Source organism: Trachurus japonicus, chromosome 24, assembly GCF_045865225.1.
Source record: "Trachurus japonicus isolate A0001 chromosome 24, Traja_1.0".
Taxonomy (NCBI): Eukaryota; Metazoa; Chordata; class Actinopteri; order Carangiformes; family Carangidae; genus Trachurus; species Trachurus japonicus.
The window spans coordinates 18,427,419-18,446,864 of record NC_140930.1 but is presented as its reverse complement, the minus strand read 5'-3'; the positions used below and the strand labels follow the sequence as shown (position 1 = coordinate 18,446,864).

At 41.0% G+C, this 19,446-nt stretch overlaps 3 protein-coding genes and 3 non-coding genes across 16 annotated transcripts in view; 1 reads left to right on the top strand and 5 right to left on the bottom strand.

Moving 5' to 3' along the window:
• eya4 (EYA transcriptional coactivator and phosphatase 4) overlaps positions 1 to 12,041 on the top strand; it is a 43,439-nt gene extending 31,398 nt beyond the window's left edge. For 6 of the 11 annotated variants that reach the window (XM_085771402.1, XM_085771409.1, XM_085771404.1 and 3 more), the window contains 10 exons: positions 1,094 to 1,268; positions 2,513 to 2,649; positions 2,910 to 2,993; positions 6,364 to 6,453; positions 6,777 to 6,835; positions 7,173 to 7,333; positions 7,982 to 8,096; positions 8,229 to 8,350; positions 10,179 to 10,279; positions 11,150 to 12,041. In XM_085771402.1, coding sequence (XP_085627528.1) covers positions 1,094 to 1,268; positions 2,513 to 2,649; positions 2,910 to 2,993; positions 6,364 to 6,453; positions 6,777 to 6,835; positions 7,173 to 7,333; positions 7,982 to 8,096; positions 8,229 to 8,350; positions 10,179 to 10,279; positions 11,150 to 11,230 — 1,125 coding nt within the window. In that variant the 3' untranslated portion in view covers positions 11,231 to 12,041. Of the gene's footprint in view, positions 1 to 1,093; positions 1,269 to 2,512; positions 2,650 to 2,909; positions 2,994 to 6,363; positions 6,454 to 6,776; positions 6,836 to 7,172; positions 7,334 to 7,981; positions 8,097 to 8,228; positions 8,351 to 9,994; positions 10,096 to 10,178; positions 10,280 to 11,149 lie in introns of all 11 variants that reach the window. The other 5 variants (XM_085771403.1, XM_085771405.1, XM_085771407.1 and 2 more) reach the window with 2 other exon arrangements.
• A 1,176-nt stretch (positions 12,042 to 13,217) lies between these two features.
• Positions 13,218 to 16,181, bottom strand: rps12 (ribosomal protein S12). Its single transcript, XM_085771422.1, has 5 exons — positions 16,134 to 16,181; positions 14,892 to 15,008; positions 14,587 to 14,689; positions 14,161 to 14,262; positions 13,218 to 13,301 (listed from the first exon to the last, which is right to left on the bottom strand). Exons 1-5 carry the CDS (start codon positions 16,145 to 16,147, stop codon positions 13,239 to 13,241), a joined length of 399 nt encoding a protein of 132 aa, XP_085627548.1. The 5' UTR covers positions 16,148 to 16,181; the 3' UTR covers positions 13,218 to 13,238.
• On the bottom strand, positions 14,435 to 14,517 carry LOC146961849 (small nucleolar RNA SNORD100). The gene has a single exon (XR_015035289.1). It is a non-coding gene; the product is annotated as a small nucleolar RNA SNORD100 (small nucleolar RNA).
• Positions 14,764 to 14,846, bottom strand: LOC146961848 (small nucleolar RNA SNORD100). Its single transcript, XR_015035290.1, has one exon. It is a non-coding gene; the product is annotated as a small nucleolar RNA SNORD100 (small nucleolar RNA).
• LOC146961847 (small nucleolar RNA SNORD101) lies at positions 15,108 to 15,184 on the bottom strand. Its single transcript, XR_015035288.1, has one exon. It is a non-coding gene; the product is annotated as a small nucleolar RNA SNORD101 (small nucleolar RNA).
• A 1,103-nt stretch (positions 16,182 to 17,284) lies between the features above and the next one.
• Positions 17,285 to 19,048, bottom strand: LOC146961845 (SH3 domain-binding glutamic acid-rich-like protein 3). Its single transcript, XM_085770695.1, has 3 exons — positions 18,855 to 19,048; positions 18,505 to 18,672; positions 17,285 to 17,409 (listed from the first exon to the last, which is right to left on the bottom strand). The coding sequence occupies exons 1-3, from the start codon at positions 18,897 to 18,899 to the stop codon at positions 17,347 to 17,349; spliced, it is 276 nt and encodes a 91-aa protein (XP_085626821.1). The 5' UTR covers positions 18,900 to 19,048; the 3' UTR covers positions 17,285 to 17,346.
• Positions 19,049 to 19,446: the final 398 nt, after the last annotated feature.

The following is a 19,446-nucleotide window of genomic DNA, read 5'->3' as shown; positions in this document are numbered from 1 at the left end:
TACATGTGTGTCTATAGATCTGTGTGTGTGTGTGTGTGTCTGTGTGTGTGTCTGTGTGCGTGCTTGCAGGCTTGTCCATCAGCTTAAACCTTTAGCGTTCACTTTCCCAGGCCAATGAGAAATCCCATTTCCTCAGGGAGTTCTTGCCAGAGCAGATCAACCGTGCCACATGTTTGGTCTGAGTGGTCAAGTGAACGTCATTTTCCTCATTATGCCGGCTCAACAAAAGATGAGGATTTTGTATGGTGCAGTTGTGATAGCATTTGAGACCAGAAGTGGTTTCGCAGTCACGCTCCCACACAACTTTCCCCATTCAGAGCAGCTTTAAGAAATAAAATCTAATTACACCGCGACCTTGCAACGGGGAAAAACTTCGGAAAAGAAACAGAAAATTAGTCTTTGTGAAAGAGTGTTTTGTTCTGAGTATTTCTCTATGTCTATATGATGAATTGTATTGTGGTAGTAAAATGGTTAAAGGGGGATTTAATGTCCCACAATGATAGATGTGGCTGTTTACAGGAAGAAAGTCAAGGTTTGGCCTGTGTGGGTGGATTAAGGGGAATATGATGTGTGTGTGTGTATGTGTGTATATGTGTGTATGTATGAGTTTAACAGGAAAAGAGAGAGCAAGCGAAACCGAGAGACTGATTGAAATCAAGCCTGTGTGTATACAGTATGTGTGAATATCCATGCTTGCATACACACTTTTCTGACTGTTCGCCAAATGTGTGTGCGTGCTTGTGCATGTGTGTGTGTGTGTGCATTCATGTTGTATCCTCAAGTTTATAAGGGCTCGTAGAGATGGATGTAGTGACAGGTTTAGAGAGCTGACTCATAAAAGTGCCCATCTCCACTGGGTCAGTAAAAAGCAGCAACACAAGGCTTTAATTGTTTTGAAGATATAAAATACAGCATGGAGGGAATAAAAGATTAGAGAAATGCGAGGGAACACTTGTAAAATCTGCCATCAAAAGTCAGTCTGAACCTTTCCAGAAAAGTGAAACATCTCAATTTTCCTCCTCCTTTCTTTCCCTTTGTCCCAGCTCTCTGCACTGTGTCTCTGTGAGCTCATAATTCTTGTTATTCTCTGCAGGATTATCCCTCGTATACGACGTTTGGCCAAAACCAGTACGCCCAGTATTATTCCGCCTCCACTTACGGGACATACATGACCCCCAACAGCGTGGATGGCACAGGCTCCACAGCAGCCTACCAGCTGCAAGACCCCGCTCCCGCCATGACCGGACAGGCTGCTGAACTTCACCCAGGTTGGTGCTTCAATAAACAAACACACCACTCAGAATCAAAGTGTCAAATTGCCCAACGTCATGAATATACAAACATAATGTTTTTGTCTTTTTTTTTTCACTGCTCCTTGATTGTGGCTCTGTAATCTTATTTTCAGTAAAAAAAAACAAAAAAAAAAACACACAGTTTGGGTAACTGAGTTCAAAACCCTCTTTCAGTCTACGATGAGGCACAGGAAGTAACTTCAGACTGTCACCATAGTTACCTGGCATCACGCTCGCTAATTGGAGAATCGGCATGTGTTTACATTAGCCTCGGAGACTTTAATTAGGGGGAAGTTATGTTAAATATTGCATTTTTATAGTCAGAGAAAGACAAAGAAGAGGAAGAAAGAGCTAAAGTGCACCCATATGTGCAGAAATGTGGCTTTATATTCATATTTTTCTGTTTCTTTTTATTCACATTTTTCCTTGGTTTATGTTGGCTGGGAGTCAGGAAGCCTGATTAAAGGAGCTTATCGTTCTTCCTGTCACTGGCACTTTCCCTCTCGCTGCCTCTCTCACCTTTTCTCTCTCTCCCTCTTTTCTTTTACAGTGGTTATCTTTTTCCTCCGGTCGCTCACATGCTCTCTGTGTCTTTTTGTGTCTTTATCCAACCCCCCTCCCCATCTCTCTCTCTCTTGCTCTCTCCACCTCCCTCTTTTCCCTGATTGAGACATAACAATATGAGAGCTGAAGCTCAGAGTCTGGTTCTAGTTACCACACAGCAGTGGGAGCATATGGCATGAGGAGGGTGTGTGAATGCGCAAGAATGTGTTCGCTCTTGTATGCCCCTGCAGAATTGTGGAGATACAGTATCTTTTTGCAAGAAGCATCGTCTTACCTAACTTTATGCTGAATTTATTGCGCCGTGCCATGTTTTCGCTTCTCTGTTAAATCCTTACATGCGCACGTGAATCACTCAGAATAGCAGCGGTGCTTATGTTTAGGTTTCTTGGTCGTCTTTAAGTTGATCTGTCATGCCAATTACCTTGAATTATTAAACCTGACAAGATGGCTTATTACTGTACAAAGTCTTGAGCTATTGCTTTTCCTGAAGTGGATACAGCACCAGAGCACCTGTGGGATCGGCTCAAACCACCTCATTACTGTTGCTTTAATGCAGAGAATATACTGCAGTTTGCACAGTCGGAGACGGACACACGATCATTTGTAAATTCTAAATGTTTTTTAAATGTCCTGTCCGTGTTTGCGTTTGCTCTCAGGGGACTTTGACACTGTGCAGAGCCCCTCAACGCCCATCAAAGAACTGGATGACCGAGCCTGCCGGAGTGGGGGGTCCAAGTCCCGGGGCAGGGGCCGCAAGAACAACCCTTCCCCTCCCCCTGATAGTGACCTGGAGGTAAGGGACCGACAACTCCCACTGACAGAGGACTTCCATTACAGACCGACTATTCCATTCAAGTCTCAGTGGATATGTGGTATTCCCTTTGATCTTCATCCTCTCTGCTCACTGAAGTTTCAAAATACAAAAGAGGAGAGGCTGATAGAGAGCCGGACCACCCATGACCAGTTCAACTTGCAAGCACATATGGATGCAACATTTCTGAGAAAAGCATCTTTTAATGTCTTTTAATCTTTTGGTTTTCGGTGTCTCTCCAGAGGGTGTTTGTGTGGGATCTGGACGAGACAATCATCGTCTTCCATTCTCTGCTCACCGGCTCCTACGCACAGAAATATGGCAAGGTAAGATCATCACGGTGCCTTCAGTGTCTCTCTGTCCAGCGCCCTCATAATATAAGTAAACAGTCAGTCTATCCATCTTCTTTTTTTTCCCTTCCCAATGTGGAATCTCGGGTTACAGCCGGGATAACAATGGCATCATTTTGATTAAATGAAGGGTGATGAATCTCCACTCTTCGCTCCGGTCTTTCAAAGATCACCACAACTGCCATGATTGTGGGTTTACGACTGAAGCAGATCCTAAAAGGCCGTAACTGCTGCTCTATTGAAGCGTGGGGAGATGATGCATCATCCTGTTCCTAGCACTTGGAGTCAGGGACATAATTTCCACTGGGCACAGTAGGGCATATCCTCCTCACTTTTTTTTACAGCTTCAGTTTAATTGACTCACTAAAAAAATCTTTAAACAGTGTACTCTGACTATCAATCTGCCAGAACCCAAACAAGTCAAGGGAGGAGTTGATAATATTGCTGCTAAACTCATGTGGTTCACTCACAGTCAGTGCTGCTGCAGTGAGAGATCCGTGGACTTTGAATGATGAATGGGTTTTTTTTGTTGTTTTTTTTTAAATAATGTCAAAAGTTTAGATATTCTTTAGAAAATATACTGCACTCAACATTAGTCAAATTTATAAAATTAAAAAGGCTTTTTTTAAGTAAAGATGAAGCTACATGATTTTGAATAGAGGGTACATGAATGATGGAGCAGAATATATAGTTGGGAACACATTTATTATTCTGAAAGCACAATAACCAGTGAAACTAAACCCTCACTCTTGTTTAAAGACGTTTGTTTTATCTGTAAATTTATGCACTTTTATAAAAGCCAACTCCGAACAAGCTTCATTTCCCTCGGTATATTACTAACATTACATCAGCTACTTCAACAATGTTATGATTAATTTATGATGATGACCACATACATAATAAAATTAATAAGTCTTTAAACGTACAACATTTAAAATTTGAGCAAAAGCCATTAATAACTGATTCATGCTTACATTAATCCAATCAGAGTTTAACAGGCAAATTTCTTACCTGGAGTGATGTTTGTTTCAAACTTCACTGTGAAGCTATGTGGAGGTCTCCGCTTCTCACATAACAGCTACACTGTTTATATTTCCCTTTATTTTAACAGTTCTTGGCTCTGATCTGGATTCATCCTATGTGGTCAAGGCTACAGATTTTTATTGGGTGATGTCATTTCCTGCGGGCACCGGCACGGCACCGTGCCTGCCTCTGGGGGCTTTGCGTCCCGAGCCCGTTCTGACATCTTGTTTTGGCAGTCAAACAAAAGCTGGCACCACACACACACACACACACACACACACACATTTACACTTACATATATACACACCATTTGCAGCCAGACTTACATAGAACCATATAGGAACCTGGGTGTTTTATAGATAGGATTTGTGGGCACTGATTCACTTCCTAGTTGCTTTGCAGTCAAGAAATTTAATGTTTGGCAATTGGGTTTAAATGGGTAGCCTAAAGAAAAGGCCCTGGTGAGTTGTAAATCACTGTGTGTGTGTGTGTGTGTGTGTGTGTGTGTGTGTGTGTGTGTGTGTGTGTGTGTGTGTGTGTGTGTGTGTGTGTGTGTGTGTGTGTGTGTGTGTGTGTGTGTGTGTGTGTGTGTGTGTGTGTGTGTGTGTGTGTGTGTGTGTGAGAGAGAGAGAGAGAGAGAGAGAGAGAGAGAGAGAGAGAGAGAGCCTGCAGCCTTGTGGTTAATTTAGCTCGGTTAGATTTGTTTTTGCAGTGGAGAAATGCCGAATACCAAATGATGGCACCACAAGTCGTGTCCTGGCAGCTTTGAGTAGAGAAAGTTGTGCATTTCTCCTCGTTGTCAAAACATGGATAAATTAGATGATTTCCGCGGCTCATTTTAACCGGCACGGATCTGGGTCAACTGACCGAGCGTTAGCACGAAAGAAGATAAGACCTGTGTCAGAGTATTCACCTTACGTAAGTCCTTTTTTTTCACCTCATTTGTTGCTGCCTCCCTCAAGAAATATGGTGGCAGCTGTGTCTGTTCACACCTCTCCCAAAATAGTGTTTACACTGTTGGCATAGCAACCAGGAGGAAGATATCTAGAGGATACGTGTCTTCTTAAATGATGTTGCATACACATCCAGAGACATCTTATTCACACAGACACTTGCCCGTCACACTCACTACTGGAGTTATTATAACCGGGGCTAACGTTCACATCAACAAGAAGTGCTAAGTTTCCACAGATCGAACGATAACAGCCGAGGTGGGCTGTTAAAGGAATTGTTTCAGGAGAGCCCTTGCCAGGACAAAGTAGTATTTGCAGTTCTCTGTGATTAATTGAAGTTGTCTGGCAAAATATTCCCCCCAAAAAAAGCCACCTCAGCCTTTCTGCAGCCCAACACACGGCCAAATTCAACTGCACAAAGGGAACGAACACATTTCAGCTGTGAGTGTTTTGACAAACGTGGATGTCCATAACTCCCCTCTGGCTGACAGCCAACGTAATCATTACCTGAGAGACAAACCTAAGTGCCTCTTGTCTGTGTGACTGACAGGAAAGCAGGAAAAGCACCACAGTCAAAATTGCTGCTATCACGATTAGCAGCTGTTAACTTTTGGAGAGCCTCACACACACTTCACAACTTTCAACTTTGTGGAGCATTCTCAGGTTTTTTTTTTTTTTTTTTTTTGCACTTTCTCGTACTCAGGAATGCAGATCATCTCTCTCTCTCTCTTTCTGTGTCTGTGTGCCGCGCTCGCTCACTTTCACTCTCCTTCCTGTTAGTTTCCTTCTATTCTGGTCGTCTGACGGCGTCAGCGAATCGCGCGGCAAGCTGTCGACCCTCGCTGACCTATCACAGATGATGGTTTTTGCAGCTGAGCCTCGGGCTGGCAGAACGGGCCGCATTCTCCCAAACACACACACACACACACACACACACACATATGCACATGCACATACACACAAATCATTCGCATACCACATACACTCCAAGTCTCACTCTCTACACTCTTAGGATACCTACTCTCTGCAATACACACAAATGAAGACGCACACTCTTCCTCTCGCCCCCCACAAACACACAACCGCCTACCACGCAGGAGGAATGTTGATGGGACAGAACAAGTGCAACCTGTCTGTCAGCATCTGCTGTGATGAGTGGAGCATACCAATTCTGCAAGTGAGGGGGGGGTCAGGGGTTTGAGTGAGAGAGAAGTAGGAGGTGTGTAAAAAAAAAAAAAAAGTAAGAAAAAAGAAAAGAGAAAAAAAATGAAATGGTTTTTGTGACTGAAGGCATTGATAACGTGTAGAGGGATATGGCAGTATATGGTTGTCATGGTGATGCTGATGATGTTATCTTCCTCCTTGGTTAGGACCCTCCCATGGCAGTAACACTGGGTCTGAGGATGGAAGAGATGATCTTCAACTTGGCCGACACACACTTATTCTTTAATGACCTAGAGGTGAGAGACACACATTAACAGACACGCACACACACACACATTATGTCAGCTTGGAGGTTTTGTTGCACAGCATTCAGATTTTGCGCAAGGCACAACACAACATTCAGCACAAGTTTCTCATCACCACACTGACACACTACTGACCTCTAGTGGTGCAAAGAGATGTAACACTCTGCTCATTGTTAATTCAAATGTAGCGCATACAAACACACACTCAGTTTTCTTATAGTTGTGTATGATGAATGATTTCACATATGTATATCGTTAGAATATAGAAGAATGATCTTATCTTTGAGCCATTGTGTCTATGTTTGTGTGCACAGGAATGTGATCAGGTACATATTGATGATGTATCATCAGATGACAATGGCCAGGACTTAAGGTGAGAATTTTTTCACCTCACAGCTTTGTACAATGAAAACTGCTGATAGTGTTCATGCATTGTTATTTCTAGGCCATGAATTCGCAAATTACAGTTTGTTTGTTCACTTTTGATTATTTGATACTCAGCAGTTTTACTTGTTGTTTAATATTCTATTAATTTTACCCATGATTTGATTAATCAACATCAAAATGTTCATATTTTACTCTAAAATGCGTTCTAAATAAACACATATCAAGACATGTTTATAATATTGAATAATCAAAATAACCATTTGATCTTTTTTTGTTCTACCAGAGCAGATTTTTCAAATAAAACATATCATTATTATTGACAGTACTTACAGTTTTGCAACTGATGGCTTCCATGCAGCTGCAACCAGCGCCAACCTGTGCCTGGCTACGGGTGTCCGCGGCGGGGTCGACTGGATGAGGAAACTGGCCTTCCGCTACCGACGAGTCAAAGAGTTGTATAGCACATACAAAAACAATGTAGGGGGTAAGCCAATCAGACGGGAGTTTACTGGATACCATGGCTATTTAGAGGGTGATGTGGAGAGAGCAAGTGCATATGAGCATGAGTCTTTGTTGAGCTAAAATTTAAATTCAAGGATCAGCTTGCTTTCAGTTTTCTTTTTCTTTATAAGCATTGCTTAAAAAGAAAAAGTCCCAGACTTTCAAATTGACTATGTTAATTTCAACTAATGCTATTAAAGAAATCAATTGAAATGTATTAATATTTATATTTATTATAATATTTCTAAAACTGAATCTGAAGAAAGTGTGTCAACAAAGACATTAATGAAGGAAAAATAGAGAACTCTCAGTATAGAATAATATAATGTATTTCATATACACTTAAATACAAATGTAAATGTATAGGCAAAGTAGGCCAATAAGGAGAGCCAAAAAGTTTAATGCCAAAATGGAAAATGAATATTGTGATTGTGTTTATTTGCTCTAGAGTAGAAGCAGGATATTAGAACAGGATTAAGACACTTAGCTGCTTCATGCAAATGAAGAAAAAAAAACTGTTAATATGTTAAGCACAATTGACGTTGATAATAATCCTAACCTGTCCTGCGTTTTGCCCTGTTGTGTGACCCGTGTTTTTCTAAGCATTGAGTAATAGAGTGCTGTGTTTCAGGCCTGCTGGGTCCTGCGAAGAGAGACGCCTGGCTGCAGCTCAGAGCAGAGGTGGAGGCTCTGACTGACTCCTGGCTCACCCACGCGCTCAAGTCCTTGTCCATCATCAGCTCCAGGTGCCGATTTGCGATGGAGTTTTTCTTTCGGTCAAAGAAGCCGTGAAAATGTTCTTCCTCTCTGTTAATTAATAACATCAACGTTCAGATTCATCCATCTTTACTCACTCTGGTCTGCTGTCTGTCCCACAGGAGTAACTGTGTAAATGTGTTGGTGACCACAACGCAGCTCATACCAGCGCTGGCTAAGGTTCTCTTATATAGTCTGGGATCTGTTTTCCCTATCGAGAATATTTACAGTGCGACAAAAATAGGTAAGACACGTGCACACACAGCCACACACACACACACACACACACACATTCCATACAATGTAAAATGATAATCTAATTTTAATGGAAGGAAATTAAATTGTAATTGAGTTTATATTTGGTAGTATAGTATGGTAACAGTACAAAAGTCACATCTGTTTGGTTTGTTATGTTACTGATTAAACCTCCTGCTTTTTTTGTACTCATGTTCACTGAGAATTGTTGAGTTACAATATATATTTTCTGCCCATTTCATGCTCTTTGTGTGTGTGTATGTGTGTGTGTGTGTGTGTGTGTGGTTGTGGATCACGCTGGTGACACCCTGGCTACATTTGCCCCCAGCCATTCTCAGACATAGAATATTTAGGTTTTTATGGCCTCTTTCCTTACCTGCTTGAAATTTCCTCTTCTATAAATTTATTTGTCTTAATGAAGGAAATTATGCTTTCTGGTGTGGATACTCCCCAACTCACTGTCTCACATTCAACAAATGATCCTAGGCATGTTTTGTATAGGTTTGTATGTATGATTTATGTACTTTTAGTGTGTGCATTGAAGCGTTGTTGTGTTATGAAATGCAGAAGCCAAAGACAAGATTCCCCTGTGGGACAATAAAGTATACTTAACCTTACGGTACTTACCTTAACTTAACACTGCAGATATGTTAAGCTATGAAGAAACACTGCAGTTTTACCCTTTGTTTGTGAGAGCTTAGGGGTTAAGACCGTTCAGGCTGAATATGCCTCGTTCAATCCCAGGTTTATTCCTTCAGCTCACATTTGAAACCTAAACAACATTATATCTGTCCTCACCTCACATGATTCTGATCTGGCCTTGAGCAGCTCTGACACTCGTGGGATGTTCAAGGCCGGACGCCCACATTCTGAATGGACTCTGTTAGTTTGAACCTCAGCCGGTTACGCCAATGTACCGCAGCTGTAGCCAGCATTAAATTATCCTCAACCCCGCATCAATCTGAACACAGGAAACAAAACAACTCGGATTAGGGGGGGAAGTGGAGAGCCAAAACATTCAGGAAGGAAAATTCAAGCCAAGTGTGTGTGAGAGAGAGAGTGTGAGCGTGTGTGTGTGTGTGTTTGTGAGCTTATGTTACACCCAATTCAACCCCACCGTGCCTTGATTCAAATGGACATAGTAATGTCGTGGCCATGACAACCACCTGAGGTTTTAAGACACACGAAAAAGCTGCACAAGTGTTTGAGGTCAGATGCCACATCCCTCAGACTCCTGGATGCATCAATTCACTTTACATGTGGAATTACTTTACCAGCAATTGACATCATGTATATGTGCACGGGGAAAAAGGGGGGCAAAGGTTAATATGGGGTGTGACATCTGACATCCTTCATGAGCACGTCTTCTCCCTGAGTCGTCCTGGCAGCCGGGGATGATTATATTTATCCGATTCGAAGTACATCTTTGGGATGCACCACATGGGTGTCAGGAGCAATCAGTGTGATCAATCTGTTTTGGGGGGGGGAAATGGTGTGTTTTGTTTTGTGTGCATGTCCTCTCATCCCTCTCCTCACCCCTGATGCACACAGCTCTGCCTCTTCCTGTGTTTCATTACCATCTAAACAACAAAGGAGAAAAAAAAACCTGTGAAAGCCATTTGTTTGTCTCCAGGCAAAGAGAGCTGTTTTGAGCGTATAGTCTCCCGCTTTGGCACTAACATTACATATGTTGTGATTGGCGATGGGAAGGATGAAGAGCATGCGGCCAGCCAGGTAAACAAACGACTTCTTGAGCTTTGACCCCTCTGACCTTGTGACCCTCCTTCCTTCCCCCTTGTTTATTTGTTTTTTTGCAGGAAAAGAGAGTTGCTTTGAACGCATAATGCAAAGGTTTGGCAGGAAAGTAGTGTATGTTGTAATTGGGGACGGTGTGGAAGAGGAGCAGGCGGCCAAAAAGGTAATGGACCCGCAACCTCACCGTGACCCCGCCTTCTCCACGCAGTGTGAGCTCTGATTGGACGAAGCCTGCCTTTCTTTGCTCTAGTGGTTTTGTGTTGGTTTTTTATCGTTTTCTGTTGCCTTTTTATGGAGTGACAGGAACCTTTTGATTGCAAGTAGAGTAAAAAAAAAAAAAAAAAAGTGAGATTGAAGCTTGGCTGAAACTGTACATTTAGCACCTTGATATTTATTTGGCTCACTTACTGCAAATGATTCTAATTAAATGAATTATTTAACACTTCTAACTTAAGCTTAATTGACACCAAAAAATAAAACGAATGGCTGCCCAAATGTACACAGTGATTAAGCTTTGAACAATCTCATTTGTTTAGAGCTATAATGCTGGTTATCATCCACTGGTGTGTGGAGTCTTATTTTTCAATGACACTGTAGTTGATGTGGGAGAAAAGTGGAGTTATATCACAAGAAAACAGGTCATAAAACGGTGATGAACTCTACTTTATAGCACTTGGACGCAATTTCCTTAAACGTGAATATAAATCCTATTTCTTCTCCAGCTTTGGGTTTCATTCATAATGCTGGGTGCTGGGATTGTTAAAGGAGCAGCGTATTCGGGGAATACACTGATTCGCTTTCAGATAACTTTTGAATGAGTGAATGAACGTATTTCCTGAAATGCGTAACTGTTCCTTTAAGTCTTAGGATTGCATGGATTTTTTTTGTCTGCAGTGCTTTTGCAAAGCAAGCCGCTACAAGCTACTGTAGTGTAGCTTGCATGACGTCAGGTGGTGGTGTGTATCAGACGCGCTAACTGCAGAACTGCTGGTTGTTAATGACGTGTGTGTGTGTGTGTGTTTCTACTCCACAGCACAACATGCCTTTCTGGAGGATATCCAGTCACTCTGACCTGCTGGCATTACACCAAGCACTGGAGTTTGAGTACCTGTAACTATTATAGCAGTATGGACTCAAGCAATGTTACCATGGACGTGGTCAGCCAGGCAGCAACCCCCTTCTTTTGTATAACTATTTAAGAACAAACACAATACACTGCAACTGTTTTTGTGATTTTTTTCGTCTTTTTTTTTTTTGAATATCTGGATTTACAAACTCTGAACGGTCTTAAGAAGCAAAGGAGAAATGAAAGGAAGCAAAGAAAAGGACAGTGGGGTAAAGAGATGACTCGACTATTCAACGCGCCCCATCTCAACTCCCTGGTCCTGATGCTGGGGATGGACCTCTGTGAACCCCCCACCCCCCATCTTCTGTCCATGCAGCTGTAGTGGACTAAAGAGCTCAGTCGGCCCAGGAAGACGTCTCTCTGAGTGACTCCTTGATGTTTGGTTTGTTCTGGAGCACCGAGGCTAGTATCAGGACTGTTGTGGGTCACCTGGGATAAACCGCCCTCAGACTCTATCTATACCGGCCGCGTTGTGTGTGAAGGGACGACAGCTGTTTGAAGTGTTTTCATCCCGGCCGTACACATCACATCACATCAAGGCAGTCTGTGGCAGAAACTTGTGTAAATTATTAACAATAAACATAAAGGGCAGTGGTGGATGCTTTGACAAGGAAAGTAAATTTAATGTTTTGGGGTCTTTTGTTTTTTTTCCTCTGGATTTTTGTAATTTTTTTTCCTTCTTTTTGAGAAACTGAGGATGTGCGTCATGATGTGTTGTGCCTTAATGTGTTTGAATGTCTTTTCTTTATTCACAAATGTCTATGTATGTAGATATAAAGGAGAAACCTTATCCAAACAACCTATGCATCTTGTCTTCCTTAAACTTGAAAAACAACTTTTGCAGTGCTGCAAAATATGATAAATGGACTTTGTATTTATATAGTGTTTTTCTTTTAAGGTATTTTTTGGGGATTTTAATTATGATGTAACAGTATAAGAGACAGACAGCAAAGAGCCGCAAATTGGATTCTCACCATAGAGGCGAGTGAGCCACCGGAGCATCCCAAAATGTACATTGCTAACAAACAGTTAGGGATATTCAGCTTTCAGGTGAAATTTCAAAATGCACTATAACCTTTACAGTTGAACTTAATTTGACCTTCTCTAAACTTTTAAATGCATATATCCAACTGTTCAATGTTTCAGTACTTATAACATGCTGTTCTCTAACAAGGTGATTTAACAGCAAAAACTGTCTGATCCATCAATCGACTTCTACTTAAATGCCCTACTTACATGATATATCACCGTAGTATGAACATTTTCCATCAATTTCACCCAAAAGTTCAATATCCCTATTTCTTGTGAGTATATACAGGTGCATCTCAATAAATTCAAATGAAATGAAAAATCCATTTCTGGTAGTTCAAGTCAAACAGCCCCAACCAAGTATTGAGTGCATAATGAGATACTTTTCAGAAGGCCAACATTTCCATATTAAAAATGCTTTTTTAAAGTGGTCTTTTGTAATATTAAAAATGTTTGAGATACTGAATTGTAGATCTTCATTAAACGTAAGCCATAATCACTCATTAAAATAATTTAAATAGACATAAAATGTTTCATTCTGTGTGTAATGGATCTATGTATTAGTTTGACTAATTGAATAACTGACAACTTTTCCATGATATTCTAATTTATTGAGACGCACCTGTAGCTTATGGAGCTTCTCTAGGTTGCGTTCCAAAAGCAGGTTGAGTTTCCCTCACTTCCCACTTGCCCTTGCCCCTTTTCCAGTCAGTCAAGTACAATTATTTTATATAATGAGAAATAAAAACAATCTGTTGTAATGCTGTCAAGACATCCAACAATGAATATTTTCTCAATTGACTAAAACTTTTAAGTTTCCCCAAACAAACTAAAATACAGGTTTATATCAAAAGCAGATATTTTATGGACATGTCAGTGCCCCAGTGGTCAGTTATACATCCAAAAAATGACAGGGGGGAAAAAATAAACCAACACAAAAGCTTCCTTTTCAGTTTTTATTGAGATCTCATTTCTTGGCTTTGAAGTATTCCTCAATAACATCCTTGGCTTGAGACTCCTTGCCATAGTCCTGTGCACAGAAAAATAAAGCACTGATCAAATAACATTCATGTTGTCCATCTGTGTCTTGGTTTACTCAACTAAGAAACAAGATGGTGTTTGACATCTGAAAATGTTGAAGCAGCTCTTCTACTCAAACGCCAGGCTCGCTAACGCTTTCAACAAGGTTCAGTCAGACACCAGTTAAGGTCATTTCCAGTCGTAATCAATGTTTACCTCAGATATCAGGTCGCCTATGATCAGTTCATTTCATACCATCCATACTCCCAACCATGCATACTGCAGCGTGTGGACGTTTATGTTCAAGAATCTATTGTTTTTTCCCAAGTTCAATAATGGGCTCTGGACTAATTTTAAAAATAGTTCTGTAGTCGGAAGCAACGTCCATTGAAAAAATTATAGATTCTTGAAGAAAAAATGTCAAAACAAACATCCACAAGCTGCAGTTGGGAGTATGGATGGTATGAAATGAACTGATCATAGGTGACCTGATATCTGAGGTAAACATTGATTACAACTGGAAATGCCCTTTAACTCACTGCTGAACAAGGTGGACATTTAACATAAGGGGAACATCCATTTACAGCATGTTTGTGGCTGAACCATTACAAATGTTTCAGTGCACAGCAGAGTTTAAGACGTTAATGACATGTAGCCATTCTTAGGGACCCCACACACCACAGGCAGATGAAGGGGCTCGTACCCTGGCCGTCATATAGCCAGGTGTTATTTACAAACAGCTGCATAGCACGAGGCACAGCAACTGCACTTGTCTGGCAGAGCAAGTCTCAAATCACCGTTCCCCCTTTCCCACCAGTCGTCAACTTTCTATCACATCAACCGCAAAAACACTTGAGAGCATCATTTACCTTGACCACGACGCAGCTGCAGCCCACCACCTTGCGGGGTTTGCCCTCACGGTCAATCTTGCACAGACCAACCCACTCGCCGAGCTTCTTGTTGTCATCAACCTGAAACAAGTTTAAAAAACAGCATGTTTTAATTATGTAATTTAGTTGCCTTCATTAGATGTAAAAAATAAAAAAAAAGTTGGTCAACTCAACATCGCCCATTACAAGTTTTCAAATTCTATCAAATGCCTAAGCAGTGATATTGAACGGCAGCGAAGTGGATACTGTTGGCTGCATCTCAGAGAGAAATTGGGTAACAGTGGCGATCTCCTCATAGTATTCAGTAGAGGGAGCCAAATTATCATCAGTGATACAGCAGTACACACCTTCGACTCTGTCACATCTGAATGGTACTAAATAAGGCAAAAAGCATTTTTTATTTACCTTGATCAGGTTGATCTGATGCTCGGCGCAGAGGGCCTCCACCAGCTTGACGTACATGGGCTCGTCGCAGTTAGCTGCAAGGACGCAGAGATGGGCCTGACGCCTGCGAAGAGGACACCGATTAACTCACGGGACGAGATCATGTACAGTTAAGACTTGAAAAGAAAAACCTTGAGGCACATCTCAGACAGAAATTGGGTAACAGTGGCGATCTCCTCACAGTATTCAGTAGAGGGAGCCAAATTATCATCAGCGATACACCAAAGTGTTTCAGGTGAAATTCTTTAAAAAAAAAATAAACGTACTTGTCCAAAGCCTTGGCAGCCTCACGGATACCACGGGCAAGGCCATCATGGATGAGTGCGGTCTTGAGCACTTCAGGGAGAGCGGTGTTGACATCCATCACACCTCCGGCAGCAATGCTATCAAAAACAAGTTAGGGAGGGGAAACGACAACCAAAAGCTTAATATATACACACAAAACAAGCAGGTGTGACATTTGTTTACAATTTGAGCTTCCAGTATGTCAGAACAAGGGTCTCACTCATTGTAGAGTGAAGGGGTATCCGACAAAAGAATATGAAGTCATCATTCAAGCACTAGAGAGCTCAGTTAAAGATTAATGACTCTATATCAACACGAGTATTCAACCAAAGCCTCAGGACAGCCAAGCCATCAGTTTCAAGGGGATAACAAATCTAGTATTGCAGCACAGATGTTAAATGGGTCGATTGCTTCATGTCTTATTAAAAAAAAACGGATGATCAAGGCAAAGTGTTCACATGTTTCATCTTATTCCAACTACCACAGCTATTCACATGTCAGCCTGAGCATGATATGAAAAATCCTGCTTTTAAATAAATAGAAAATAATGCTGTATAGTTGTTTCAGCTTCACAGCATTGACACATTAGGAGTTTAACAGAATATAAAAGACTGTGGGGGGACACTAACAAGTGACAGACACATATTTATTGGTGGACAAGTTAAAACCTTATCAATGGTAGAATATGAAAAACTACCAGGAGAGCTCTGCATGTAACTTTACCTTTATGTGCCCCATTTCCATTGAGCAAATACAAACAGGCAAATATGTTTCTGCACATCCACTTAACGCGTTTCTTAAAACTTGAGCAGACCTCTCCAAGCTGACATGATGGGGAATAGTCCAATAACCTGTCATGACCACTTCACACTTCAGAAAGCTGGCAACCATCAGCTACACACCATCTTCCACAGAACAACTTCTAAACTGCAAGAGTTTATATTTTAATACTGACATATTATGGGCTTTGTAATTGATCGTAAATCAGATCATTTCCATCTGTAGCTCGGCTAAGCTAACCGGTTAGCTCTTGTAACGTAGTGTGTGGAGATTAACGAGCTGCATTCAGGGAAGAGTTACTACTACACTGGTTTTGAGGCTCCTACAAACCCTAAACATGACCCCACTATCAGGCCGTCCAGAGAAGCTACTCGGTTGCTGTTTCTACTATTTACTGTCTGTTTCACAGTGACACGGGATCAGCCGAGCGGCGTCATGCTCACCCTTCCTCGGCCATTGTAGATTTGGGATGGATGCTGGACTTAAAGTTCTGCAATAAAGAGCACAAATGAGAGTAAAGTCAGTATCCATTTCAAAAAGGTCGCTGTGGTGATTTTAAAAAGGGAGATGTTTGATAAATCCGGCAGATTGTGTCAGTGAGTGAGGAAACGCACCCTTTCCTCCTCTCGGGGCAGCGGGTAAAGAGGACGTCATAAGCCTGCGACGCCGCTTTAATACCGCCAGGCCCCCCAATGGCGCCCGGTGTGTGCCTGAAGTAGTTTCCATTGTGAATCGATTAGGGCCTATGTATAGGAAAAATACTCAATAGGTATAGCCATTAAAGTGAAAACATATTTACGCTTAATATAGCTTATTCTTTTTTTATTTTATTTTATTCTCTTTTTTACTCAATTAGTCTGATAATTTTGCCCTTTTTAAGACACAGAAATAAATGTTGTTAAGTTAAAAGAACAATTTATCTAACATTAACCTCATTGTCTCGTTTATATTTTATGTCCCACAGTCTGTGTAGTTTGCACAGTTAGAAAATAGTTTTTGATAAAATACTGACTACCACTAATGGCCTAATGTAGTCAGTGATAACAATTTGTGTTGTAGCCTAAACAATATGCTGCAGTAGCCTATGGATGTTCCTCTGTGATGAGCTAATTAAGCTCCCTGGTGAGCTTGCCCCTTAAACTCACCAAAATATCAGTGATAGAGATAGAAGATAGATAGAAATTCCCTGTATTGTTGTGTTTTAAGTAGCCTAGAGAAAATATCTGTTTAATTATCTCTGCCAAAAAGCCAAGGTGTATTTGTTTGTCACAAGGATTACACAAAAGTGGATTCAGGGATAGAGCAGAAGAAACAACCCATGAAATTTTGGAGCCTCTCCAGACCATTTGCTATGGGTTTGATTTTTCTCCCTAAAGTCTGGTATGTTGTTAAACATTGGCCTTAGCAGAGATTTTTGCTCTTGAAGTTTCTTTGACCATCTAACAGTCTAGACATAAAGACAGGGAGAAAAAAAAGTATAAATCATGTCAGAGAATGCAAGGGACACATTTCACAAACAGATGTTTTATTGTAATCCTACAGATTGTTCAGATGTGCAACTTTAAAAGTTCTTTGATGCTTTTTTTCTGAAAAGAAGCCATTGGGATTCAGCATTAAATACGTCGTCATGTTGTTGAGAGTCGCTTAGCCGTTCCATTACAGTCTGAGAAACTCCTCCAGTTGTTCCATCTCGATTGCATTTTCAAACGCAGTGAAGTCCTGAAAGACAGAAAAGTTTGGTGGATGGGGTGGCAGGAATTATGTGTGCAGGTAGAGGGCATGTAGAGAGGGAAAGACACACTAATCTAACGGCTTGTGCACAATATTTTGAGGCTGGTAAAGAGTTGATAGGCCCTATTGCAAATACCATAGCAATGACTGAAATGAAAATAGAGTTGACAGCAATTATACCACCTTTATCCAACATTTATCCAACAGCAGTGCTTTTACAACAGTCAACAACCAATCTAATACGACCTACTCCCTGTGCTTTCTGATATCAGACTTGATAAGGATGTATTCAACACTTACAAAGTAAGAGTTATAAGTCACTTTATCACGTGATTTGTCATTATTATTTTGTAATTCTCGGTGATGTCAGCCTTGTCATCTCCACGTCTAGTCATTTTTTGAACAGCAATCACAAATGTTAGGTATACTGTATTTGGACTGAAATACAGTATTCTGTACTTTTTGTTACTCATTATTTTGTTTCAAACTAAATAACCCAGTGTTTAGGTGTAGCAGGGCCTCAAGTGTTTATGCAAACATCAGCTTGCTCACAATAACAAATGGGGAGATCTAATGTATGCCACTGTGTTTGGCATGCTTGCTTTTGCTAATGAAGCTGGTGGGAATATTTCCAGGTATTGTGTTGTGTGTGAGCAAATTAAACATCTGCCCTCGTAATCCATCAACTTGAAATGTTGATGGATGTGTATACTAAATACAATACAGCCCAAACTATAATCACCAACATAATTCTGTTTGAACAAGAAGAGTCAACCTCTCATGCAACTACAATAAAAATGTCAGCTTCACCCATGTCTTAAAGGTGAATTTAAGTCTGAGTGATATGCTGACATGAATTTCAAAATGCTTCAGGAGCAATCTGGTTTGTGTGCCTATGGTGTAAATATTTATTTAATCTGTCTCTCCACGCCCTAGACTACCACAATTTTCTTTTCTTTTTTTGCAAAGGCAGGAAGTGTGTAAATGATTGACACTGAATCGTAACCCCATTCGTTTTGAGTCGGTGGTACATTGGCAAAACATCTTATCGCTACTTTTATAGGGTTATAGTGAAAAACCTACCCCACAGTAGACATCTCCGTTGCATATTTGAGGTGGCAGAGCAGTCGGGTTTCCTGCCCTCTTCCTCATTAAATCCTTGTCGTCAGGATTCTGAGCAATGTCCACAAGTTTAAAAGGGACTTTCTTTGATTCCAGGACACCGATGATTCTTTGCTGTTGTTTCTTCATCTTGAGGAGACAATGTTTCCATTAGTTTTAAATTCATTCCTTTGACTCACAGACTGCACTTAAACCAGCGCAGACAGCACTGAATTCAAAATGCCAAATGATATTTTCTAAAGTCGTCAATATGTATTAAACAAAATATGACAGCAAATAAAAAACAAAGCAAGTGAGACTGCATACTGTACCTCCATGGAACCGCTCACGCTGGTATAAAACACTTGGACTGACATGTTTGATATTTTGATATTTCTAACACCTCAATCTAGACACATAAATAGGTTTAAAGAGATACAGAAGAGAAAGACAGGGTATGTTCCAGGCTCCTTGATGCAGGTATGTGCTGCTGGTTTTGCTGCAACAGCAGACAAGGTGAGCAGGTTTGGACACGGCTTACCTGCCTGCATGGAGGCACACCCACTTCTGTGGCTGCCATACCAGTTGTAGCCTGTCTGCAAGACTTGTGAAAGCACTAACATCCCACCCACATTCCCACACTACTACCTCTGGTCGAAAGCAAATAAATAGTCAAACAACACACTTAACACAGTGAAGAAGTATAAAGGATTTCCTCTTTTTTTTGCTTCTTTAAACTCCGGCACATTTCAGAATGAAATATTATATCTTGTACTCCGCTACACAGAGCTTTTTCATGGAAGATATTTTGTCTTGTGTGGAAAAGCACAGGTCAGAACAATAAACTGTTCACACTGGATCTCTGTAACACAATTGTGGCTCAAAACTTTGCCATCATATATAGGTTATTTTGCAGATTAAGAT

Excerpts from the sequence above, each read along its gene's own strand:
- rps12 (XM_085771422.1), bottom strand. Across the intron at positions 14,690-14,891 it reads GCTGCCAAGGCTTTGGACAA|GCGTCAGGCCCATCTCTGCG; the intron begins GTACGTTTATTT and ends TCCTCTTCGCAG. Across the intron at positions 14,263-14,586 it reads ATCAGATCAACCTGATCAAG|GTTGATGACAACAAGAAGCT; the intron begins GTAAATAAAAAA and ends AACTTGTTTCAG.
- LOC146961845 (XM_085770695.1), bottom strand. The coding sequence starts at position 18,899 with ATGTCAGTCCAAGTGTTTTATACCAGCGTGAGCGGTTCCATGGAG. Across the intron at positions 18,673-18,854 it reads GCGTGAGCGGTTCCATGGAG|ATGAAGAAACAACAGCAAAG; the intron begins GTACAGTATGCA and ends TGTCTCCTCAAG. Across the intron at positions 17,410-18,504 it reads ACGGAGATGTCTACTGTGGG|GACTTCACTGCGTTTGAAAA; the intron begins GTAGGTTTTTCA and ends TCTGTCTTTCAG.